General features: G+C 37.0%; 1 protein-coding gene across 5 annotated transcripts in view; it reads left to right on the top strand.

Annotated features, from left to right (window-relative positions):
- PPFIA2 (PTPRF interacting protein alpha 2) overlaps positions 1–27,929 on the top strand; it is a 176,050-nt gene that overhangs the window by 137,568 nt on the left and 10,553 nt on the right. For 3 of the 5 annotated variants that reach the window (XM_036300686.1, XM_036300690.1, XM_036300687.1), the window contains 6 exons: positions 650–731; positions 3,231–3,431; positions 12,790–12,852; positions 14,192–14,221; positions 15,936–16,129; positions 20,272–20,369. In XM_036300686.1, the coding sequence (XP_036156579.1) occupies positions 650–731; positions 3,231–3,431; positions 12,790–12,852; positions 14,192–14,221; positions 15,936–16,129; positions 20,272–20,369 (668 nt within the window). The remainder of the gene's footprint in view (positions 1–649; positions 732–3,230; positions 3,432–12,789; positions 12,853–14,191; positions 14,222–15,935; positions 16,130–20,271; positions 20,370–27,929) is intronic. The other 2 variants (XM_036300688.1, XM_036300689.1) reach the window with 1 other exon arrangement.

Below are 27,929 nucleotides of genomic sequence, written 5' to 3' on the forward strand. Positions count from 1 at the left end.
AAAACAGAAGTGGCTATAAATGGAATTGAGTTTATTATTGAATTTCAGACCTTACATTCTTTGTTGTGATAGAAGTCTATTTACTTTAGCGTTCTCTTCAAATGAGAACTAACTTTGTAGTCTAATCAAAGAACTAACTGCTAAGATAGCCACCTGGACCAGAGAGAAAGTTCTAAAACTAAGCACATCTTTTGAATGCGGCTAAAATGACCAAATTTATCTCCTGCCTCTATATACAGGCATTTTCTCTACCATTGAAATAATAAGGGAAGACGAGCAAGGCAGATGGAAAAAACCACATTTAGACTCCATAATGTATACTTGAATATGCTTATGTGGGCAATTTTCTTGTTAAAGGGATATTTGCTGATAATATAATTCAGCTTCTTAGTCCATTAACATTTAATGGTTGAATTTTAGTGAGTAAATGTTAGGGGAAAATTATTTTTAGATGTCACTGTTTAATTTCTAATAAAATCAATGAGTGATTTGCATGTATTACTCAAAGGAAGGAGGAATTATGTTATTCTATATTATCTCATAAAAAGTTTATAAAGGATTATTTGATTTATTTAAAAATAATATAATTTAAAATAATCACAGCCATCTTTTGCCATTTTACCTGACTAATCTCTGTTATACACTTCAGGCATGAACTTCTAGAGGAAGCTCGAAGGAAGGGATTACCTTTTGCCCAGTGGGATGGGCCCACAGTGGTTGCATGGCTAGAGGTAAGAGAATTCAACCAGAAGGCTCTTGATTCAATCACTACTAATTTGGTAGTTTTTGTTGTTGTTGTTGTTGTTTTAGAGAGATGGGTAAAGGCAGGTTTTGAAGTAGCTTTCCAATAGACTGTAATATCTCAGAAAGGAAATATTGCTTTTTCTAGGGACCTGTGAACATTGCAATGTAACTGTATTGCTTTCTTGTGCTAGTGGCTGAAGGACATACCCAGTGGATAAAAGGGAGTTTCTCTAAATCCCACCCTCTTTATGTCTTGAGTAAGAGAATAATCAGTTTTTTTGTGTGTGTGTGTGTTTTTTTTTAATGGTAAAATAGACGTTTTATTTATTTGTAAATCCAAACATTTCCGCGAGTTGTTTTGTATTTTGGTTTTGTTTTGGTTTTGTTTTTTGTTTGTTTGTTTGTTTTGTTTTGTTTTGTTTTGGCGGGGGTTTTGAAATCCAAATATCTTAATTAAAAGGGAGGAAGTGGAAAATGACTAGGGTCCAGCGAAGGTGTATGGAGATGTTTAGTTATTTTGAACAACCTGTGTTTATAAACTAAGGTCAAGTACCATCTTGAGTCATATCTAATCATATCTGTCTAGGCAAGGTCAATTCCTTGGCCTAGCCTGCTGGAAGAGTATAGAAGATTCAGTCAAGCACTATACTACTAATAGATCCCCTCTCTCCTTTCTTTATTTCAATCACAGCCTAATCCACATTGACTCAAAGACTTGGCTTTTTGTTTCCCTTATAGAGACAAGTAGCCTTTCAATGTAGTAGACTTTTTAAAATAAAGGATATCTGTATTAGTTACCTATTACCACGTAACAACTTATCTCCAGACTGAGCATTTATTTTTCCTCATGACTTCTGTGGGCCAGGAATCTGGACACGGCTTAGCTACAACCTCTCTCCAGTCTCTCACCGCCAGCGTGGCAGTGTTCTCAAGGCTTGATTTGGGGAGAATACACTTTCAAGCTGACTCCTGTTTTCACAGTCATGATGCAGTGTCTTGCTAGCCGTTGTCCAGAAACATCTGTTCTTTGCCATGTGGGCATCTTCATGGGGCTTCTCACAACATGGAAGCTGGCTTCCAGCAGAACAAAAGCTCTGAGAGGGAAGAGGTGGAGAGGGCTAGCAGGAATGAAGCCTTGGTCTTTTGAAATCTAATCTGGAAAGCACCATCCCTTCACTTTTATCATAGTCTGTTCCTTAAAAACTCAAAGGAACAAGATTATACAAGGGCAGGAACATTAGAAAGAGGAGCTCATTGGGATCCATCTTGGAAGCTGCCCAACACAATGCCTTAGAATGAGGCTGAATCCATTCACTTTACAAATGAGAAAAATAAGGCTGAGGTTTAGAGGGTCACGTGACTCACTGATGACAGTGAAGGAGTTAGATAGAGCCCAGGCCTTCTGATTCTTGGCATTGCATTTTGCTGATGTATTGTTTTTCGTCTTAGTCTTACTTCTCACTTTTCTCACCCTCATGCTCTCCTTTTGCTCTATCTGTTCCCATCAACAAATAAGCAGCCCTCTACACTTAGTATTTTGGCTATTGAAAAAACAAGGTTTAAACTGCTCATTTGCATGTGCTCTGCTTCTTACTCAGAGCTAAGTAAAAGTATGGCTTCTTACCCATAACTCATGATGGGGGAAAGTGGAGGGAACATTCATTTTGTAAGTATATGTAATTCAGATGCCACAACATGCCTGTGAATTGGCATCCATCCAGTGCTTAAGGTGAGTGTCAGTCACCGTGCTGTGCTCATTGCACTACTGATTCAAATGTCTCTCAAGAACATTACAGCAAACTTGAAAAATTGAAATCCCTAATTTCTAATTCATTATTCATGTTGTTACTCTCTTTAGCTAGAGGTTTCCAGATGTTTATAAATTTAGTGTCTTTTATCAGCACATTTCATTCTCCATAAGTATGTTCATATAGAACATCTAATTAAGTTCACACAAGCATTACTTGGTGTAGGTTGATGCGTGATAAATGTGGCTTAGCTACACTGCAGGCTTTGATCAAAATCATGGGGCTGGAGGTGGGAGCTGGCACTTTCTGTGACAGAATTTCTCACACTCAAAATCCCAAAGGAGAATTATAAATTGAAGTCACTCATTCAACAAACATTGATTGAGCCTTTACCAAATGCAGCTTGTAGCTGTTCTTGTTCTAACTCAAGGGGGGATTTTGTGTTGCACAACTATTAACTTTATCCCAAATAATAAAAATTAGTTGTTACATTGCAAACTCCGGAAACTCAATTTCAAATCTTTATCTCCATCACTATCTACCTGAATTTTTAAAATAAATTGCTTAATGCCCCCGTTCATCTGCCTCTTCTGGGGAGATAATAGCATCTATCTCATCGGATGGTAGAAACAAAAGGGTTCATGCATGTAAAGTACTTAGAACAGTGCCTGGCACATACGAGACACTAACATATTAATTATTACTGTAATCTGTTTTGTATTTTTTTCTATCCAACAGCTCTGGTTGGGAATGCCTGCCTGGTATGTGGCAGCCTGCCGAGCCAATGTGAAGAGCGGTGCCATCATGTCTGCTTTGTCAGACACTGAGATCCAGAGAGAAATTGGAATCAGCAACCCCCTGCATCGCTTAAAGCTCCGGCTAGCAATCCAGGAGATGGTTTCCCTAACGAGTCCTTCAGCTCCTCCTACATCCCGAACTGTGAGTCAATTTGTGCTCCTTCCCTGCCACAGGGCTGGATAAATAACAGCATCTCAGAGTCCACAGAGCAGAATGGTGGCAGCACACATTTCCATGTCAGCGTGAATTATTCTGAAGAGATTTAGCTTGCTCTTTCTTCATTAACCTTGCTGCTCCTTCCAATAGCTTTTCAGCTGCGGAGCTGTGATTGCTATCAGATTTGAAGGCTGCAACCAAGATAGACTTGTGAACTAGTCTCTAGACCAGGGGTGGGCAAACTTTTTGCCTCGAGGGCCACAATGGGTTCTTAAACTGGACCGGAGGGCCGGAACAAAAGCATGGATGGAGTGTTTGTGTGAACTAATATAAATTCAAAGTAAACATCATTACATAAAAGGGTACGGTCTTTTTTTTTTTTTTTTTAGTTTTATTCATTTCAACGGGCCGGATCCGGCCCGCGGGCCGTAGTTTGCCCACGGCTGCTCTAGCCTAATGTGTGGGTTTTTTTTCTTTTTCCTCCCAAGCAACTAGACCCCAAGCAAACTCATTTTCAGGATGTCCCCTTTTTTAAATGTAATTCAACATCTCAGGTGATTATTTGTTGGCATTAGTGCTTTCTGAAGATGCAATGCTTAATGCATGGCTTCTGATGCAATTTTAATATTTATGAAAGTACAAAACTATTTGATGTTTTATAAATACCAAGTGAGATACCTCCCTTCAAACTCTGTTAGCTTCTCATTTATAAATTCCTATTCTTCTCATAATTTTACCATATCCTAAAATTAGGAAAGAAAAAATGTTTAAAAATATGCACACCAGCTGACAAATTTAAAACTTAGAAAAACTCCCAAATGATATTCATTCTGCCTTTGTCTAGTCCTGAATTATATCTTTTGCTGATAAAGGATGTGGTTTCTGATGTTAACTGGACTTCTCTGGCCCCATTTCTTATACAGAATAATATATTATGAGAGAAGGAAGTAAATGTCAGTGGTGGATAAAAGATAGTAAAGGGATATTATGTTAATGCAGTTTTTATATTTGGTCTTAAATGGTTTTAGAGAATTTGCTTCATTTTTACTGTGTCTGCCTTTATATTCCTTCCCAGTGTACTAGATTCTAATGCCAGAAATACATAAAATTGAAAAACCTTTCTTTCTTTCTTCCTTTCTTTCATAATTCCATTTTAACTTCCTCTTAAATTACATATGGAAATATACAATTTTTAAAACTTATGTATAACATATTCTCAACTGTTTATAAATGCTGTATACTATAGCTGAAGTACTACTCCAGTTACAAAATAATTCAAAACAAAAACTGAACACACCATTAAAGTTATTGTAAACCAAATTATAAACAAATCTAAGAGTTTCCTCAACAATTTCTAACTGAGAAAGAAGCATCACAACTGGTTTACATCAACCCTCTGCTCCCAAGAGCAACTGCATACAAAATTACTAAAAATTTCTAGCCTTGCAAAATGAAGAGCATTTGGAGTTCCAGCTTCAAGATGGAAAATAGAATATACTTTATCATTTCTATTTAGCATCCTGATTTATTTCTTAAAGGAAAATAGAATAATTAAGCACTATTTCTCTAAAAAGACCTAAGCAAACTAAAGGAATGTAAAAACTATTAAAGGGGGTGGGTGCTAAGTTGTTCAAAGAACAATGAAGTGTGAAAAGAGCATATGAGACTTCATAATCTAGCCTCAGTTCACCCAAAAGCTTTGTTTCCTCAGGTCAGGTCCCAACCACACGGAACTTCTTTCAGTTTCCTAAGCTTTTATGTTCTTGGTTGATTATCGGCTTTTGTAATTGATCTTTCTTCTGCCTAGAACATCTTCCCATTCCAGGATTACCATCCTTCTCCAACTCACCCCTTATTTAATGATTCCTGAATGTCCTTTTCCTACAAAGCTTCCACTAGCTTCCACGCCTGGCTCTGGTTTCCTTCCTGAGTTTCCATCTGGGTACTTAGAAAAACCATTTTATAATTTTCTCTCCTTGATTCATCCCACACTAGGCCAAGCAATAATATTATCAGATTATCCATAGTCCTCAAGCCTTAACTCCGTGCCTGGAAAATTGGGGATAATCAATAAATATTCTTCTTAAAAATAATGCTTCACAAGTCACCCTACCCACCATTATAGAGGAACTGAAATGTGTATGGCCCTGACTTCAGAGAGGGCAACTATGGTGAGAAAAGTAAGATGTGCTTATGAGTAGGTGTGGTAGGAGATGATATATTTTAATTTCTAAATGTGAGATTGAAGCAAAATGTTATGGGATTCCATGAAAGGAGAAAGCACTTCTGCTTGAATAGGCTTCGAAGAAGAATTACCATTTGAAAGACTAGTCATATAGTGTTAATTAATTTTTAAATATTTTTGTCACTCTTAACTTTTGGACAAAGACCTTTCCAGTCTGTTTTCTTTACATTTTTGACAAAGATGAATTATTTTGTATTTTTTCTTTAAAACAGTAATATAGCATAAACATTTTCCTCAATTTAATAAATATGCAATTCTAATATGAATTTTAATTGCTACACACCTCCTTCATGGAAATACCATAATTCATTTAACCAAATCCCTAATAGTGGATATTCTGCTTATTTAAAAATTTTCATTGTGTTTAAAATACCATAGTGGATGTCTATGTAGTTATGTTGTTGCATAAGGTGTGGTTATTGACAAAGCAATATTTGAGTATAGGGCATTTATATTCTTATTATTTTTAACCCTTAGTTGCCAAATTGTATTGTATAGGCCTTTCCTTTCCCTTTTGTTAACATTGATTATCACATTACTTAAATTTATATTTTTTAAATTACTCCTGAAGTTAAAATTTTTATATGCTTATTGATTTAGTATTTAATGAATTTCCTATTTATAATTGTTTCCATTTTTCTGAAGGATTGTAGAAATTTTCATCTTTTTACTAATGTCTAAAAGCTCTTTATTCACAGAAGATATATGCCTTTTGCCAAATATTGGTTGAAGTTACATGAGATAAAGCTAAGTTCTATTTGTTTTAAAAATGATCTACTGAGTGCTCTTTTTTCTTCTAACCCATCTACATGGAAGTTGTTACTCATTTATAGTATACCTCAAATATGATTTGTTTTTCAAGAAGAAAAAAAGAAACTAAAACTCAACTTCTAGTAATGAATCCGCTGCATCAAGTAAACATGAAAACATACAAAAGTGGTGTGTGTTTTTTAAGAAATATTTTAATGTCACCCAGAAAACTGCACTTAGCCCAGATCATTCAACTTCTTTTGCGGGTTTAGGTTTGGGTTTGGATTCCTCAGCAGGTGTATCTTGTCTGTTCACTCAAGTTCTCAAGAGAAAATGACAAGATACTTAGATTCCTTTTTTCCAACTGAACAGAACTTCTGCCTGACTCTGCCTCCTTTTGCAAAGATAAAATGGACTAACCCATCAAAAGGAAAATCTAAAGTTTCCATTGATTATTTCCTTTGTCCAGTCCTAATCTTCCAGTTTTCTTTCTTCCTAACCTGGTGCTACTGCAGAAGGCCTTTTACCTACTAGAATAGGGATGCAGATGTCAGTTCATTGACACCACCATAATTAATTTTAATGAATATTTGGGTTAAAAAGTGTGTCACAAAGAATAAGTTACATTCTTTAAATATTTTTTCTTAAGTAAAAATATGTAAATGTTCACAACTTTCAAATTGAGATGAGACACCTAATACTTTCTTTGAGTATGATTCCATTGCCTGGAGTTCCACAATATCCCTTTCATAACCTCATCCATAAAGCATCATCAATTTCACAAGTTTGAATTTCTTTTTAAAGTAATAACTTCATGATACTCAAAAAGCTATTCGAGTGCAAAATCCTCCTGGATATTTACAATTTCTTCCCAGACTTTGACCAAGTTGTATCTCATTGATAATGTGTTTTAAGATTTGCCTTTATCTAGGCTTTTCAAATAATTCAACTTATTTGAGCCAAATTTCTTTATTTTTGGCTTTATGTTATATTTAAGTCACCTAATTTTTAAAAAGTGCAATGGAAAGAAATAGGATTGTGAGCAAATACAAATGATCTTTGGTAAAAATATAATCAGGCAAGTTTGCTCAGATATGTAAGACATAAGATAGGTATCAGTCAGCCCAAACTACAGGGGAAAGACAGGCCATTTATTAAACTAAACATGTCTGGGTGCAGATTGTTTAACAAAATTTCTAATGACATTGTACTAATAGCCGACAGTAAGTGTCAACCCCTGTTCTAAGTGTTTTAAATCTAATAACACCTTGTGACAACACCAGGAAGATAGGTCCTTCTATTACATCTGTTTTGCAGATGGGGTAAGTGACTTGTCCAAGGTCACACTCCTATGTGGTTTTCCCCCAGAATCTATGATACTGACAAGTGCGTCTCCTGCTTCCTGTACTCTCCTAGTTTTCCTTCTCCTTTACAGCATCCATCCAACCTGCTTCGGTTCCCACTTTCATTATTATTAACCTCATAAAACTTAATCTTTAATGTGAGTAAGATGAGGTATAAGTAATATAATGGAAAATATGTACTTTCTTATAATGAGAGACATAAATTCAGAAAAGGGAAAAATGTGGATCTAGGCCATTTTGAATGTGAAAGTAAATTTCAAGTCAATGTATTTTGGAATCTACAATAATAAAAGAGAAAGATGCAAATTAACCATCACTCTTTAACTCTACTACACCCACAAGCCACGTCCACCAGCCAATCAGAGCTACTATGCAAATTAACCCAACTAAGAGGGTGGTGGCCACGGAGCTGGAGTGAGCAGGAGGCTTGGGTTGTCCCCAGCAATGGAGGAAGCCAAGCATCGCGCCTGCCCTGGCTGGCCCTGGGCTCCACTCAAGGCAACAAAGTTTCAACTATAGAAGATAAATAAATCCCAGATACCTGCTTCCAAGCCGCCCTAGGAAAAAAAAAAAAATAGAAAAAAAGGAGAGGCTGAGAGCTTGGGTCACCAGGAGGCATGGCCAGCCTAAAAATGGCCATCAGCCCCACACCCAGGCTGGCGAGGCACCCCAGTAGGACCCCCTACCCTGGAGGGGCTGTGGGCTGCCTGAAAATGGCCCTCAGCCCTTCACCCATGCTGGCCACACCTCCATGGGGTGAAGGTCCCCGCTGGGGGGCTTGACCAGCTTGAAAATAGCCACCAGCCCCTCACCCAGGCTGTCCAGGCACCCCAGTGGGGACCCCTACCCTGAAGGGGTTGTGGCCAGCCAGAAAATAGCCCTCAGCCCCTCACCCAGGCTGGCCAGGCATGCCAGCGGGACCCCCACCCTGATCCAGGACACCCTTCGGACAAACCAGCCGGCCCCCAACCATACACCAGGCCTCTATCCTATATAATAAAAAGGTAATATGCAAACTGATCCTAACAGCAGAATGACTGGGAATGACTGGTCACTATGACACACACTGACCACCAAGGGACAGATGCTCAATGCAGGAGCTGCCCCCTGGTGGCCAGTGCGCTCCCTCTGCTCAGCCACAAGCGAGGCTGCCAGCTGCCAGCACACCGGTGGTGGTGGGAGCCTCTCTCGCCTCCTCAGCAGTGCTAAGGATGTCCGACTGCAGCTTAGGCCTGCTCCCCGCTGGCAAGTGGACATCCCCCGAGGGCTCCCGGGCTGCCATAGGGATGTCTGACTGCCAGCGTAGGCCTGATCCCCTGGGGAGCGGGCCTAAGCCAGCAGGTGGACATCCCCTGAGAGGTCCCAGACTGCGAAAGGTCACAGGCTGGGCTGAGGGGAACCACCCCCCCCCCCCCAGTGCACAAATTTTTGTGCACTGGGCCTCTAGTCCTATATAATAAAAGGTTAACATGCAAATTGTCCCCACGGGTGGGAGTTTGACCGACCAGAAGTTAGATGTGCACTGACCACCAGGGGGCAGCACTACACATGGCAGACATCAGTGATGCAGTGCTGGCAGTGGGCGGCAGTGGAGGCATTGCTGGCCCTGATGGGTCCAGATGAGAGTGGGACTGCAGCGGGATGGTGGAGCAGATGAGCGGGTGGTGCTAGGCCAAGGTGGGTGTGAGTGGGGCCCTGGCCCCCCCCCCACAGATGGCGACAGCCAGCGGGGGGCAGGGCCGGCGAGCGGGTGCGAGCAGGGGCCTTGATTGCCCTGCCAGTCGCCCCACAGATTGGCGCTAATCACCAGCCAGGCCTAGGGACCCTACCTGTGCATGAATTTCATGCAGCAGAACTCTAGTACAATCATAAATTAAAAAATACTTCAAAAATGACATTAGTAGTAACAGAAGTTACTTCCAACTAGGTAAGGTTAAGGATTATTCTGAAGTTCTGGCTGCTTTACTTATTTTATTTTTCTGACATCAAGAGAATACATTTTTTCCCCTAATTAATTTTTATGATTTATTTCTTAAGCTCACTTTGACATTCATTTTTATGTCATAATTTCCTCCTGAAAGATTTAATTAGGTGAGTCCTTTAATCCTTCACATATTTTAGGAATTTTTCTTCCAGTTCTTCATTTGATAATACTGATTAAATATTCAACTCCATCTGGACTTAGGTGAGGCAGGGGTCATCTCAAACACAAAATTTAAGGAGGCACTCACTATCAGCACCCAACCCTGCACTTGTAAACCCCTGAAAGTGAGGCTTCCTTAAATCTAGTTGGTATCTCACCTGCCTCATCATAGTCCCAGCATGTATCAGAATATATTACATTATAATGTAAACTTTTCAGTGTTTTTCTAGTACGAAGCATGTGGTTTTAGCCATTTAACAGAAGTAGAGTCGAACATTTAGAGAGGTTTAGGAAATGTCCTATGGTAGTTTCTGAGAAGTGGAACTGGTAGAATGCAAGCCTCCTGATTATAATTTGTTAAATTACCAGATAATTTCACAAGTTGTAATTGAAATTGAATCAATCACTTGTTAGACTCAGATGGTATTAGCCACACAGAAAAATAAATGACTACTGGTTTGTATTCTCCAGCTCCAAGGGCAGGGAGTGGATGATTTTAGTGACTCTCAGAGAACCACAACCAACGATGTGAGGCTTGTCCTTTCTGCTTTTCCAGCCTAGTTTTTGTACTCTGTCCTCGGACCAAGGCACCAGTGTCCTCATTGCCTAGGGTTGCTCAAAGCCTCTTCCTCTCGCTACTCACTAAGATAAGCTCTCTGCTGAAACTCTCATGCTCTATATCACCCCTTTATTAATTACCTACATGTAAGTTCCATCCCTTAAATTGGTGGCAAAAGAAATAAATCTGAATATCTTGCTACATCTGGACTTGCTTATAAAATAAACTTGTTAAAACCTTGACTAATGGCTAATTGATTGAGCTGTGTAGAAGCTATTTTATGAGTAACTTTACAAGATTCTAGAGTGGGCAGTATTCCTCACTAGTAGAACTAAAGATCAAAGGTGAATGAATAACATATAATTTCAGAAGGTTTGCCAACCATACTGTAGAAAATTGCACTGGATATATTCATGTTGCATATACAGGTACAGATTCAAACCATAGCTTACAGCACTTTGCCCATCCAAGAATTTGGTAACAGGTTGGCAAATATAAACTTTAAGATAACCTATTAGATTATACATGTATGCATTTTAGGATGAGATAATACTGGTTAAGTTTCTTCCATGCGGAGGGAGTTCATTACTTGAATTCACAGTCAAGGAAGAGACTACAGAAATCATTGTAAATTCACACGGGCTTAAATGAATTTCCTATCAGGTGATCATCACCGGAGCTCAGATTGAAGACAGCACAGGCACTTGGGCAAAGCTCTGTGACCACTGGTTACAAAGGGCATGTGACCGATGGGTGGGAAGTTCTTTTTAGCATAATACTCATCACGGGGTCCATAATGTTTATAATTAAGATCATTCCCAGAAATTGAGGGGCAAAAGGGAGAGGATTTTAATGACAGGGGTGGCTCTTGTATTCTAAGCATATTTTACAGGTGTGTACAGTTATATCCCACAGAAATAATCGGATATACTCCAATTTCCAAATGGTAGAGAAATGAGAATTCTGTACATATATATGGTGACTGTTCAGGGTTGCTTTATTTTAATGCACATATGATTTACTTATAATTATGAGTATTTACTGCTCAGCTCTCCTTTGTTACTCAATTATGTGTAATTTTCTTATATATGAAATTTCTCTTATATTGAATTATACTCATCATTTTAGTTTATATGTAGTTATTTTTAAAATTTTTTTAAATTGTATTATTTATAGTAGAAGGAAATTCAAGCATGGTACTTATGTGAATGCTTGCAAAAGCTAGACTAGAGAGAATTATGTAGGTGACTTATATTAGGATATCAACTTTGCTATTTCCAATTCTTTAAAACTAAACATGTTCTAAGCAAGTAACAAGCAATGGGTAAGATGTAAATTCCATTGTAACTAGAGGATCGATGTATTTGGATGATCTTACAATGTTTGTAGATGTTTCTCAGTTATATAGTGGAATTTGGTTAGAAGTGGTTCCCATTGGCCATTAACATCAACGATATGCCTGATCCTTTGTGTTACTCAGTGGACTTCGGTTTAGAAATTGTACATTATTCAGTGTATAGAACAATATCATGGGTTGTCCTATTCGGAAAGTAAATTATGTGTCATAGTGGAATAGTGCCTGCTGGAGGGAAAGTTTTCTTTTACATCATGTTCTCTATAGTGATAGAGGAGGCTGCTGAAAAATTAGGAAATAGATTTTGTAATTTCTAACAGTATATAGTAAAGGTGGAAAATACCTTTTATTAAATAAAAATAGCATTTCACTTCCTTCTATAAGAATAGAGGGAAACAATACATTTACTGAACTGTAAAAGGAAGAACACATCTGGAAAAAGTTGACATTGATTTCCAGACAGGTTATAACAGTGCTTTTAGCTTTGTATTGACAACCAATTTTCTCTTTCTAAGGACATTGAAGAATCAAAACTCTGTGAATGGAATATTGCTGATAACAGAACAAAACATAAATGCCTTTGTTTTCTGAAGAAAATAAAAAAATACACTCTTCTACAGTTCAAATTCAATCCATTCTCTGTGGATACAATAGCCACATATCTTTGAAAGGGAAATTTTGATTCAGCCATTTTCCTAATTAATAAACACAGAAGTTTATTTTAAATCTGTGTTACAGGCGCTTCACAGAATGCCTCTTTCTTTTGATCCTTTTAAGTAGAAGAAAAGGGGAGCCATGAGCAAGTCAGCAATGCTCTCTCTGGTGCACAGAGGCCGTGTTGCTTGGTGTCAACTCACTGTGGCTCTGCCTTCTTCTTTACACGCTTCCCTCCCTGGATCCCACTGCTTCCCTCCGGGCCTCCTTGCAGCCCTCAGGCAACGTGTGGGTGACCCATGAAGAAATGGAAACTCTTGCAGCTCCAGCGAAAACGGTTAGTCCGTATGGCTCTGTTGAAAGTTACTTCGCTGCTATTTGGATGATAAAGCTGTTTTGTTCAGGATAGGTTGAAGTGGGGTTATGTTTCCATAGGGTGATGTAATGATAACTGACATTTTTGCTATGGTTTTAGTTTTCTGCACTTGGGCATTTTTCAGTGAAGCAGTGCTAGATTCTAATAATGTGGTTAATGTCATCAGCATCTGTAATATGCAAACACTACTCAGTAACAACTTATATATCCATTTTGCAACATTGGTAACAAATATCACTTAGTATTGGGCACATTCACATTTAATACATATTACCAAACACAAAAAAAATTGTAATAAAAAAATTTAGATGGAATACTCATTTTTAATGCAATAATTTCATTTCTTGTATTTTAGCATTTCAGAGAGAGCACTTTACCCTATCCCCTGCTCCAAAAAATGTTCTGTTGTTTGTTATTCAAAGAACAGGCTTAAAGAACTCTTGGTGACACTGATTGTAATTGTCTACTTTTAAAAATATATTACATATGGCCATTTTTTAAATTTAAAGTAGCAAAGTTGAGCACGACATGCATTTTATTCTTACCAACTTTTTAAAAATTTAAATCTTCTTTCAGTTTTATCCCTATTTGAAAAATGTATTATCCTGTTTATTGTGGATAAAAATGCCAATGCCCACTACTAATTCCATTTCTGGTTTAGTTTGTTGTGTTAGTTTTGTCTTTTTTGGTTTTGCTTGTTTTGGCTGTTGCGGAAATCTATTTGATTACCACAAAACTCTCTTAGAGGAATGCAGTTATTTTTCCACTTTATTAATTTACTTTATGTAAGATTTCTCCATCATATGCGTATATGTGTGAGTGTATGCTTGTATGAGAGTGTGTGTGTGTGTGTGTGTGTGTGTAAAACAATGAACTGCATAGGGGTATAACAGGCTATAGATATATAATGTACATTTTATAATATATGTGTATATGTCCACATTTGTGTATTATGTTTTTATGTATATGATCAGAAATTTTTATTATAATTAATTACATTTGGAAAAGTACACACTTTTAAGAATTAAAAAGAGTTTAGAATTACCAGATCAAATATATCATGAAAATTCCATGTGTCATATGTGTGTGTTTAGTTAGAATTAATTAGAAACTATTAATTAGTAGTTGCCTTTGAACTGCTAAATTGATTACTGTGATCTGAATAAGAATCTGTCTTTAGCTTTCTATGTCATAATTAGCACTTTCAATAACAATTTTGCTTTTTAGAAATTTCACCATAATAATTTGAAATTAATTTACACTTATCTGCTTTATTAATCACTCTCTGCTGCTAACACAGAAAGAATCTGAGGAAGGAAGCTGGGCCCAGGTAGGAAATTCAAATGCTTTAAAACAGTATCACTAGTACCCTATGAGGATATAAAGTATGAAACTTATATATCACAATATTGTAAATCTTCCCTTTGCCTAAAATTAGACTAACATGCACATTTAAATTTATTATGCTTAATTATATTTATCCTTTTAGCTCACCATATTTTGCAAAGATGATGATTATCATTTTACACCTGGCCCCTTCATAAAAGGAACTCTCATTTATTCTTCAAAAGCATCAACTGTAACAAATTTCTCTGAAATCACCCCTGAATATATTTAATCAGGAATCATTCAAGTTGGATATAAGGGTGGGGGAAATTAAACATTTATTTGGAATCACATTTGCTTTCAAGTATAGTGGGAAGTGTATGAAGATTAAGGTGGGAGGGATGCTGTCAGCATTGCAACTGCAAGTCACAAGTTTCTCCCATTTATTAGGATGGCAATAGAAGACACACATATTCACTTTGAGCAAACATGTCCACTAGGAAGCTGTGCATTTCCTAGCATTTCCACATGCTGTATAACTGAAAGAATTACAGTCATGTACCAACATTGTGGTCAGTGAAAGGCTGCTTTTACAGCATGGCCTGGGTGCTCAGTAGACTATACCATCCAGGTTTGTGTAAGCACACACTGTGATGGTCCCAAAATGATGAAATGACCTAAGGACATATTTCACAGAACTTACCGCCACTATCAAGCGGTGTACTGTGTGTTACTGCAATTCAAACCTTTGACAATAAGGAAAATTTCAGTAGTGATTATTAAGAACTACTTGAGTAGTTATTATATTTAAACATTCAGTAAATTAGCATTGCATTAGGTTTTGATTTGGTAAAAATGTCATCATTTTTAAGAACACACCAAAAAGGAAGCACCTAGATTTTTGTCAGAAATACGCAATTCCAGTTTGTCATTTGATAAGGACAAACACTATAAAATTAATAGAGAGTAATAATCTTTACTAAAAATTGGTTTAGAGGTGATGTTTGATTCTATTTTTCATTTTGGCTGTTACAAACAGCGTTTGGTAAGATCAGTTCATCTTGTTGTATTAAAGAATTGGATTACCGTTTTTAGTTTTTGATCATGCCCTACTTCTTTAAATATAGAGTCTATATAGATTAATTTCTCAAAAAGACTGATTCTTTCCAATAATCTTTATGAAATATGGCTCATGCTTCACTAGGTAATGACAATTGTCCACCTAAAACTTCAGCCTTCTGTCTCTCTAGCCTTGTTGCCCCTTTCTTATTCATTTACTATTTTCTCTTTTACATCAAGATGATTTGCCATTATATCATAGCAATGTCACATCATCAAAGAGAAGCAAATGGTGGAGTATTAGCTAACAGTTAAATAAAATATTAAATAAACCTGTTTATATAAAGAATCTTTAAGCTCAGCATCTGTATTATATCATTAATTCTAATTTTCATTAAAAATGCACATTTGTATAAAATGTAATTCTTTTTGAGAATACAAAATGAAAAACATCATTTTCTATAGGCAAGTACCTTGATACATGTACACAGAGTTCCACTTTGTACCAAAGTAAATCGCATCTTAGAGGTTAAATATTATTTCTGCCATGTTTCCATATATCATAGTAATTAAATATCATTATAATGGTAGACAATACCCCCCCCATTACCACCTCATTTTATTGGCTAAGAAACTTGACTGCTATAAAACAATTCTAGTGTCCGGTTTTCCTACAGACCCTGGCTTATGGAGATATGAACCACGAGTGGATTGGAAATGAATGGCTTCCCAGCCTGGGGTTACCTCAATACAGAAGTTACTTTATGGAGTGCTTGGTAGATGCAAGAATGTTAGATCATCTAACAAAAAAGGATCTCCGTGTCCATTTAAAAATGGTGGATAGTTTCCATCGGTAGGTTTCTTCCAGAGTCATTAAAGTAAAACAATAAATAATGTACATATTTAAGCAGCGCATGACTGCTTAAATCAAAAAGAGATGTAACTAAATAAAAAAGAGATATTTAGGAAATAGATATTTGCTATTCTGTGAACATCGAGTTGACAAAATATTTTCATGCAGCAAATTACAGGGCCTATCTAATGTCCCACTGTGTGCATGTTATGTGCCCAAAGCTTATAAAACTATACATTAGTAAAATTTTCATACAGCATAGTTTTTTTTTTTCTTTATCTTTGGAAGTCCCATGTTTGTGATTTTATCTATGTATGTTTTTCTATTATAAAATTCTTTATAAAGAATAAAATTAATTTAGTTTTAACTATAAATATATGTGGTTATAAATTACATAACTTAGGGATATACTAGAAAAAAATTGAGAAGACATTCTGCTGTAAAAAACACTTTGCGCTTTTGCTTTTGTATAAGTCTTTTAGTGCTTTTACTTACTTGTACATTAATTTTCAGGAAAAAAAATCCTGAATGGATTGTGAGACAGCTGTAAGGACACAGATGAATAAAATGCAATTTCTTTTTCAAGGTTTTTGCCACCGAGGCAGTAAAAATAGGCTTGCTATAATACCATGTCATAAATGTTATGCTGCAGCTTGATATCTTTGTAGGTTTATGTGAAAAATTGTCAGTTAGATTGTGATTGTCTTATGTATGGTTGATTATGATGGTAAATTAATAAATATAGATGAATTCAGTTTGGGGAACTATTTGGTCATATCCTGTCCAACAGTAAACTAGGGACTAAAAGGAAAATGATATAAAATCAGATTCGTAGCCCCACCCAGGTGGCTCAGTTGGTTGGAGTGTAATCCCATAGCCCAGAAAGGTTTCAGTTTTGATTCCTGATCAAGAAACATAGCTAAGTTAGGGGTTCAATCCCCAGTCAGGGTGCAAGTGATAAATGTTTCTATCTCACATGGATGTTTCTCATTTTTTCTCTCTCCCTTCCTCTCCCTTTAAAAAAAATCTTAATATCATATATGATGACATCAAGTTAGTATAAAAAGATAATAATTGGGACTCTTTAATCAAAGATATGCAAATACTTTGAATCTTAATAGAGTTATTAACACTGTTGGATTAAATGAGGTACAGATAAATATAACACTTTTCTATTTATTGATTTGAGAGAGAGAGAAAGATATTTATTGTTCCACTTATTTATGCATTCATTGGTTGATTCTTATATGTGCCCACACCAGGGATCAATCCTGCAGTCTTGGCATATGGGATGAAGCTTTACTAACTGAGCTACCCACAAGGGCCATAACATAGTTTTTAAAAACCATTAAAATATTGGATGGAAAATCCTTGATTTAAAAATAGTGCAAGTGAGAAAGATATGTGACTTGTAGTTGACACAAATACCTCAGTTTGGGTTAATGACTCACCAGGGCATATTTAAGATTGTATTTATTGGCAGGCATAATAGTAGTCCTACCATATGGTGAGATGACAATAACAAATTGTATTAATTTATATACATTAAATTGTTCTTGATAAAGTGATAAAAGTCTGGTGGAAAGGTTGAAGAAATTAAAGACATTTAACTTGGATATGGGAAGACTTCAGATAAGTTCTCTATGCTTTAATATACTTATGTGGTGGGAGACTAATATTGGTTCTGTTGAACACGCACTTTTCTAGTTCAAACAGGTGTAGATACTAAGATGAGTTCTTTGTGTTCAATAGAAACTTTGTATGACTCTCAGTTGCCCTACAGCATACACATTGTGAGATAATGAGTTCCCTGTCACTGAGCATTTAGGCCCTCAAATTTTGCATAGTTGCATTAGCCCTTCGCATACTAGAATTTTTGATGACACACTTGTGTTTCTTCCCATTCTTCACTAGATCTACTTTTTTTAGATCTACTTTTAATCACTTTATTATTATAGTAGAAATAATTATAATAATCAAGTTTTCTTTTTAAAAAAAATAAAAATTACTTAAATGGCAAGGTTCTTGTTTGTTCCAGGAAATACACAAGCTTCATCTTTATTCTGTGCTTAGGTCTGATGTATAGCCGGTAGTACCTAACTGCATGCTGCATGTCATGATGGATGGAAGCCTGACAGACACTGTTTTAATAAGATATATTGTCTTTATAGCACAACTTTATATTACATATAAAAACTTGCCAGAAACTTGCCAAGATTCATTGATTTAACCTCAAGCAGCCTAATGCCTATGATGTTTATTACACCAACATTTTATGGGATCCCGCTGAGTTAATTTGCTAGGGCTGCCATAACAAAATACCACAGGCTGGGTGGCTTAAACAACAGATATATATTTTCTCACAATTATGGAATCATAAAACCTGGGTTCAAGGTGCCCATAGGATTGGTTTCCCCTTGCATCGCAGATGGCCACCTTCTCCTGTGCCCACACGCTGTCTCTGCTCTGCGTGTGCATCTGCATAGCTCCCGTCTGCGTGTCCAAATTCTCTCTTCCTATGAAGACATCAGTCAGACTGGAATAAGCCTTACTCTAAAGACTGTGTTTTAACTTAATTACCTCATTTAAGACTCTATCTCCAAATACATTCTGAAGTACTACTGGGTGTTAGGACTTAAACATGAATTTGGGGAAACATAATTCAGCCTGTAACACTCACTCAATGCAGATTTCTTTTCATTTTCCTCTAATTGTGAAGTATTTTGGGCTCCACATTGTCTTTATTAAAGTGCAGGGCTTAGGACTGCATCTAACACTTAGGAGTAACCTGGCCAATGTGTATGTATAAATTTATGTGTCTTTCTAAACACCTAAGAGATCACTAATGATCCATGTTCTTTCCTCTTGAAGCTTGAAGATTCTTTTTTTAGTACACTCTTCCACATCCTTAATATCTGATATTCCCAAATCTCCTCCTTTCTTCTTTCTAGACATTTCTGGTTTCTGGGCTCACTGTTCATGCCCGTGGCAACTGTCCTTATTATGACCATTATTTTAGCAGCCCTGACACCCTAATTGAGTTCCTTGTCCCCTAGGTTTTCCTCACCTTCTATTTGCTACCAGATTATTCTTCCTTAAACCAGAAATTTTCATTGCTTTTCTTTCTGTATTCCACACTTACAATGAATGCAAAGCTTTCCTTAATAGAACTCCCCTCTCTCTATATAATATTATTTCTCTTGACTTCCTGCCACAGATTTTAATCCCAGGTAGTGTACCTCAGTATCGCCAGGCATTTAAACTTTCATCTGCAGCCCCATGGTCATGATGCACCATTTCCTTTAATAACCCTTCTTTTGCACCTGATCCTAAGGATCAGTCAAGTTTCTGCTCTTCCTTTCCAGAGTTCCAATGTCTGCCGATTTGTTCCTTTCACATATTTCTGTATCACTTAGAGTTGGTGGCTGATCATCTTAGTATTTGGTTATCTTATTACTTCACTTATTCATATTTTTATATTACTGCCCTCATTACTAGTAGCTTTAAAGGAGAGTATAAATTTCACATATATTCCGCCAAAACCGGTTTGGCTCAGTGGATAGAGCGTCGGCCTGCAGACTGAAAGGTCCCAGGTTCGATTCCGGTCAAGGGCATGTACCTGGGTTGCGGGCACGTCCCCAGTAGGAGATGTGCAGGAGGCAGCTGATCGATGTTTCTCTCTCATCGATGTTTCTGACTCTCTATCTCTCTCCCTTCCTCTCTGTAAAAAATCAATAAAATATATTTAAAAAAAAAAAAAAAAAAAAAAAAATTTCACATATATTCCTTCCTGTCTCCATAATAATGACTCTTTAAATTATTTTCAAAAGACTGAAATGTTCACTTGTCAAAATAGCCTAATGGAAGACAAAAGCAAATGAATAAATGACATAATCCATAATTATTCTCAAGACTATACTTTTCTCGTTTTGCAAGTATTTTTTTTTCTCTTTAGAAACACTGTATGCTTACTTAGATAACTATAATTTTATTTTCCTGCATTACTAAAGAATTTAATTACAGATGCAATGTATTAACCTGTTGCCCTAAAAGTAGTGCACACTGTTGACTCCGCTTAATCGAGGAACATTCTTCATCTGCTGAGTATATTTAACATGTTTTTTTACTTTAAAAAATAACAGAACAAGTTTACAGTATGGGATTATGTGCTTAAAAAGGTTGAATTACGACAGAAAAGAGCTGGAAAGAAGACGAGAAGCAAGCCAACATGAAATAAAAGGTAATATACTTTCTTTCATGTCAGATTCCTTTGGGGGGGAAGGTGGTTAGCTTTCACTTTTATTAACCTAAAATGCTGTGTGTTTTACAATGATCATTAAGTAACCTAAGTGTTTGGCTAGAATTGTGTCATCATTATTTCTTTTTTATTACTTTTCTGATTAAAATACAGAAAAGAATATCATCTCTTTGCAAGGTAAATATCTCATTTGATAAATATCTCAAATGATCTTTTTTTTTTTTTTTAAATATATTTTATTGATTTTTCACAGAGAGGAAGGGAGAGAGATAGAGAGAGTTAGAAACATCGATGAGAGAGAAACATCGATTAGCTGCCTCTTGCACACCCCCCACCGGGGATGTGCCCGCAACCCAGGTACATGCCCCTGCCCGGAATCGAACCCGGGACCTCTCAGTCCGCAGGCTGACGCTCTATCCACTGAGCCAAACTGGTTTCGGCTCAAATGATCTTTTAAATTGAAATTTATTCCTCTGAACTTATTAATTATACATTCTGTTTTTCTAAATGTACCTCCATATAGATATTTTTGTTAAACTTTTAATAGAACATCCTCATTATGATTTAGAGAAATATGGTATATAATGTATTTCTTGTAGTGCATTTCTGGTTTCTATCATTTGAATTTAAGGGATACCACTATCTAGTTTTCTTTCTGAAGTATATTTTCCTAGTAGATTTTATTATGCTTTGTCTCACCACATGGAATATTCATATATAGATAGATATAAAGAAGAAGAATTACCTATTTAGTCCTACATCAAATATTGTATTAGTATATGACAGTTGCTGTTTAGAGTGTAGCTCTGAGAAAAAATAAACTTCCATAATTCATTAAGATTAAACACAGACAACTTCCTATGATAAGTAGCTGTGAGTAAGATTATAAATAGCCCCTATTTCCTGTAACTGATGTGATGACATTTACAGGAATAACTCTTGACTGTGACTTGGAGACCTCTGTTATTATCTGAAGTGTTAATTAACCTTGACCTTAATAAACAGCTTTCAAAAGTGAAGAGACCATGTGAATATCAAGAATGTACTAACATTTAATTTGTTGCTAAGGAACAGTCAGCTCTGATCTCTGGCCATTTATTGTTTAGGTCCAGGGGATCTCTAAAAAGATTTAAAGTCAGGACATAAATTTTGCTTAGGAACAGATTTATATAAAGGGATTTGATTTACAAAATGGAAAAACAAAGGTACATTGCTGTTCTGAAGAAGAAAAGTTTGGATTAGTGCCTATTTATCTTCACCCTATAAATAAATGGCTTATTTTATGTACTTGATGATTCTTAACTACAGTTGTGGCAATGGAATTTTTGACTAAACATATTGACGTAGGTGTTCCAGGGGTCCCAGGGCCCAAAGGTCCATTATCCACTGTGGGTGCTTGGTTTCCCACAGGAAAGAATTCAAAGGCTAGCCAGTGTGGAGTTCAAAAGGAAAGAGAGCTTATTAGTGAAGCAGTGAGATAGACAGAAGGCTACTACACAGACAGAACAGCCTTTCCCCTGCCCCCAGTGGGATTTAGTTCATTCATTGAGGCTCATTTAATCAAGGGATAGGGCATTCAATGAAGGGGAGGAATATTCAGATATTTTCTGGGAAAGGGTGGAGACTTCTTGGAAGAGCATGGTTGGCCATTCTGTGTCTTTATATGGGCTCTCTGCTTCCTATCACTGTAGTATGCCTTTCAATATGTTAATGTATTGCAATGAGCAAATAATGAGGCTAGGGGTTACCACAAGGTGGAATTAGTCACCTGTGTTGGATTGAGCTGGTCTCTTGCTGGTTCTAAGCCATAAATCTGTTGAGCGGGGGAGTGTCTTACTATCTCTGAGATAATCCTAGTAGCCCTTATGAGTTACAGCCATTTCACCACATACCCTATCTCAATATATTTGCAGGAAAAAAATGATGACTGTTTAATATTTCTTAGACTATCAAAATATAAACCCAGCTCTAAAAAAGAACAAACACTTTCTATACATAAATCCATTTAATAGAAAGAAAACTGGACAGTTTTGTTGTTTTCTTGAGAAAACTATTATCCCGTGAGTTTTTAAAAATGTTGCATTTAGTGAAAACAACTGGATAACCATTGCTGTCAGCTATACATACCTGCCCAACTTTTGAAGTGCAAGTGTGCTGTAATCAAGAGTTAGAACTAATCAGTTGCTATCAACAGTAGCAGATTAATATAACCAAAGTATAATGCTAACCAACTGACACCCTATTTGCTGCCCAGAGGTCAGTTGTCATAGCCAGTCCTTGCAGCTGATTGGCCAGGGAATAAATCCCTCCCATTGACTTGCCAACAGCAATCAAGGCTTAACTACAACAGGGATTTGTCAGCTGATTTTTCAACAGAAACTTTTCAGGCCAGAAAGGATTGGCAAGAAATATTCAGTGAGCCCTGGGTGGTTTGGCTTAGTGGATACAGTGTCGGCCTGTGGACTGGGGGGGTCCTTGGTTTGATTCCAGTCAAGGGCATGTACCTTGGTTGTGGGCGCATCCATGATGGGAGGTGTGTGGGAGGCAGCTGATCGATGTTTCTCTCTCATCGATGTTTCTAACTCTCTATCCCTCTCCCTTCCTCTCTGTAAAAAATCAATAAAATATATATAAAAATATTCAGTGATGAAAAGCAAGGACCTACAACCAAAAATTACTGTACCCAACAGAGCTATCATTTAGAATTGAAGGAAAGATAAAGAGCTTCCCAGAGGAGGAATCAAAATGGTGGCATAAGGTATACACTTGTACGTGCTGCCTTCCACAACCAGACCAAAACTACAACTAAAAGACAAAACAGCTATCATTCAGAACCACGGGAAAGCTGGCTGAGTGGAAGTTCTGCAACTAAAAGAAAAGAAAAAAGTGCATTGAGACTGGGTAGGAGGTGCAGAGGCACCAAGAACGGAGGTACGGAGGCGGGCGAAACGGGCTGGCAAATAGGTGCACTGTTTTTTTTTCAATTGGAAGGGAGATACAAGCTCCTGACTGCTCTGAACTCCAGTTTTTGGCAAGACTCTGGGGACCCAGACTCCTACAGGGAGAAACTGAACTGTCTGGCATCGGGTAGGAAAGCGAGGTGGCTTTCTCGCAGAGGTACTTGCAGGGATCATTGTTACTGTGTGGGAGTGTGGGACGCAGAGACGCGGAGATGGCTGACTGGCAGCCATTGCTGTTTGCTCTGCCCTGGTGATTCCCTGAGACCCTGCCCCACCCAATTTACGACCCCACCCAAGCTGTGCACAGCAGCTTATGCATATGAATGGCCTGTCCTTTCACAGCTTAACCTAACAAACTGCAGCTGGGTCAGAAAGCTCCAAAACTTCCAAACCCCAAACAAAGAGGAGAAATCTGCAGATCTCGCTGTAGCTCCTGCTGGGTGGCCTCAGGCAGTGGCTGACTTTCCTCCTTGGAGATCCAGGAGCCAGTGTACCCAGTGGTCATATACCAGATTTCAACTCCTCATATCCATAAGTGACACACTCAAGAGGCAGACTCAGTGAGCACCAAAGCCCCACTGAAGCAAGTGCTGCCCCATACGGGTGTCTCCAGCACAGCAGTTCTTCCACTATAGACACAGCGGATCCTCACTGCCAATTGGCCTGGAGGTCAATTCCTCCCAGTGATACCAACAGCAAACAAGGCTTAACTACAACAAGACTGTGCCCCCAGCCCACGAAGGGATGCACCAAGGGTGTCCACCTCAGGTGATTGGGGAGGCTGAGCCACTGGGCCCTACAGGACACCTAGCACACAAAGCCACTCTATCAACACAGGGAAGCAGCCAAAATGCGGAGACAAAGAAAAATGTCACGAATGAAAGAAATGGAGGAAAGCAAACTACTGCATGTAGAGTTAAGACCACAGTTATAAGGTTACTCAAGAATCTTCTACAAACCTCCGAGGAACTTAGTGACACCTTCAAGGATCTTAATGAGAATGCAAAAAAGTGGAAAAGGGCCAGTCAGAAAGTAAGTATACACTGTCTGAAATAAAGAATAATATACAGAAATTCAACAGTAGACTAGAGGATCCTAAGAATCAAATCAAAGATTTGAAATATGAGGAAGCAAAAAACACCCATCTGGAAAAGAAAAAAGAATCCAAAAATATGAAGATAGTGTAAGGAGCCTCTGGGACAACTTCAAACATACCAACATCTGAATTATGAGGGTGCCAGAAGAAGAGAGAGAGCAAGATATTGAAAACCTACTAGAAGAAATAATGACAGAAAACTTCCCTTACCTGGTGATAAAAACAGACATACAAGTCCAGGAAGCACAGAGAACCCCAAACAAGAGGAATCCAAAGAGGACCACACCAAGACACATCATAATTAAAATGCCAAGGACAAAAGACAAAGAGAGAACATTAAAAGCATCAAGAGAAAAACAGTTAGTTACCTACAAGGGAGTACCCATATGACTGTCAGCTGATTTCTCAACAGAAACTATGCAGGCCAGAAGGGAGTGGCAAGAAATATTCAAAGTGATGAATAGCAAGAACCTAAAACCAAGATTACTCTACCCAGCAAAGCTATAATTTAGAATTGAAGGTCAGATAAAGATCTTCACAGATAAGAAAAAGCTAAAGGAGTTCATTACCACCAAACCAGGATTATATGGAATGCTGAAGGGTATTCTTTAAGAAGAGGAAGAAGAAGAAAAAGGATAAAGATAAAAATTATGAACAACAAAGTGACAACAAATACATATCTATCAACAAGTGAATCTAAAAATTAAGTCAATAAGAAAATCTGATGAACAGAATAAACTGGTGAATATAATAAAAGCTGGGGCATAGAAAGGGAGTGGACAGATAATTCTTGGGGGGATTGGGGTGTGAGGGGTGCAGGAAGAGATAGGACAAAAATCTTACACCTATGGATGAGGATAGTGGTGGGGGGTAAGGGCATGGGGTGGGATGGGACCTGGGTGGAGGGGAGCTATGGGGGGAAAAAGGAACATCTGTAATAATCTGAACAATAAAGATTCATTTAAAAAAAAAAAAAAGAGCTTCCCACACAAGGAAAAGCTAAAGAGTCCATCACTACCAAATCAATATTATATGAAATGTTAAAGGCTCTTCTTTAAGAAGAAGAAAAAAAGATAAAAAATATGACAATCAATACATATTTATCAAAAATTGAATCTAAAAGTCAAAATAAATAAATAAGCAGAACTGAAACAGACTCATAAAGAGAACATTTTGCCATATCTGGTTTTGCTCAATGGATAGAGCATCAGCCTGCAGATTGAAGGGCACATACTGGTTGCAGCTTGATCCCTGGCCCTGGTTGGGGCACATGCAGGAGGCAACAAATCAATGTGTCTCTCTCACATCAGTGTTTCTCTCTGGCTTTTCTCCTTTCCACTCTAAAAATCAATGGGAAAATATTCTATGGTGAGGATTAATAACAAAAAGAAGAGAACATTTTGATGGTTGCCAGGTAGGAGGAGGGTTGCGGGGTGGGTATAAAAGGTGAAAGAATTGGAAAGTACAAATTGGTTGTTACAGAATAGTAATGGAGATGTAAAGTACAGTATAGGGAATATAGTTAATAATATTCTAATAACTATGTTTGGTGTCAGATGGGTGAGAGACTTATCCAGATGATAACTTAGTGTTATATAATGTCTAATCACTATGTTGTGCACCTGAAACTAATAAACTATTGTATGTCAACTGTAATTAAAATTATTTTAAATGAAAAAATAAAGAAATAAACACATGAAAATTTGAAGAAGCAGAAGGTTTAAAACTGAAGTTAAGAATTTGATTGGTGGTTTAACAGTAAAAGAGAATTTGAATAAAAATAAAAATGATCCATCAGCCCTGGCTAGTTTGGCTCAGTGGATGGAGCATTGGCCTGCGGACTGAAGGGTCCCAGGTTCAATTCTGGTCAAGGGAACATGCCTGGGTTGCAGGCTTGATCCCTAGTAGGGGGTGTGCAGGAGGCAGCCGATCAGTGATTCTCTCTCATCATTGATGTTTCTATCTCTCTCTCTCCCTCTCCCTTCCTCTCTGAAATCAATAAAAATATATATATTTTTTAGAAGACCCATCACCTGAAAACATGTGGCCTGAGACCTACATGAAAAGAAACAAAAGAATGAATGATATAAAACAGATCATTAGAGACAATTGAACATAGTGAGGAATCTAGTACAGGTATAATTGGAATCCCAGAAAGAGAGATAAGAGAGAATGAGGAAGAAGCAATATTTGAAGATAATGGTGGAGATTTGGGGGAAAAAATACTGAAAACAAACCACTGATTCACAATACCCTATGCATGTCAAACAAGTAACAAAGGAAAGGGGTTGAGGAGGGAATATATCTAGATACATTGTAGTAAAACTGCTGAAAATCATGACCCCCACAAAAAGAAAAAAATAATAAAAATTAAAAAAACACCTTCGAATCTGCCAGAGAAAACTCCACATTACTTTCTAAGGAGCAGCACGAGGTATCTGACTCCACAACTAAAATAACACCAGAGAAAAATGGAATGACATCCTTAAAATTTTTCTTAAAGCTAACCTCTTATCTAAAAGCCTATAACTGTATGCCCATCAATAATAAAGGCAAAATTAATACAGGTTCAGACAAATAAAATCTGAGAGATTACATTACCAGAAAATCCAAAGAGAAAATAAATATTAGAATGAGTTATTAAGGCAAAAAGAAACTAATCCTATAGAACATTTTTAAATACAGGCAGTATAAGGAGAGTGGAAGGAATGTATGGGAAATGTTAATAATGATAATAAAAGCAATAAATAGTATTGTCTGTGGGATTTGAATTTCACATAGAAATAATATATATTATAGCAACTATAATGCAAAAGACAAGAAGGGAATACATGGAATTAAATTAAAGTTCTTTGCATTATCTAGGAGCGATAAAAGTACTGATTTTCAGTAGATTATAAATCAAAGATGCATATTACAAGCTTTAAAAGTAAATAGAGTGGTAGAATAAAATAATTTTTAAATGACATAGTTTGTAAAAAAGCAAGGAAGAAGAGAAAAGGAACAAAAGACAGGTAAGACAAATTGAAATATAGTAGCTTTAAACTCAAATATCTGAACAATAGTATGAAGTGAAAGGGAATTAACTAATCTGATTAAAGAGACCATTAAAAAATTAAAACAATGATATGCTCTTTCCAACCATAAATATAAGGTCATAGAAAAGTCGGAAGTAGAGGCGATAAGCAAGCGCTAAGGAAAGTTGCTGTGGTTTTTGTAATATCAGAAGATAATTTAAGGCAGGAAGCATTACTAAATATAAAATGGGTATTTTGTAATAAAAGGGAAGATGTGGCAAATTTGTATGCAAGTGATATATAGACTTAAAATAGGAAAAGCAAAATCAGACAGATCTAAACGTAAAAGTAGATATTTTTGTAATCATAGTGGGAGAGACTAAAAATATTACAAATTCATAAGACACATAGATATAATCAGTTAGTAAAAATATGGGAGATTTGGAAAATATGATTAAAAACTTGAACC

This window comes from Myotis myotis, unplaced genomic scaffold, assembly GCF_014108235.1.
Source record: "Myotis myotis isolate mMyoMyo1 unplaced genomic scaffold, mMyoMyo1.p scaffold_m19_p_3, whole genome shotgun sequence".
In the NCBI taxonomy this organism is placed as follows: Eukaryota; Metazoa; Chordata; class Mammalia; order Chiroptera; family Vespertilionidae; genus Myotis; species Myotis myotis.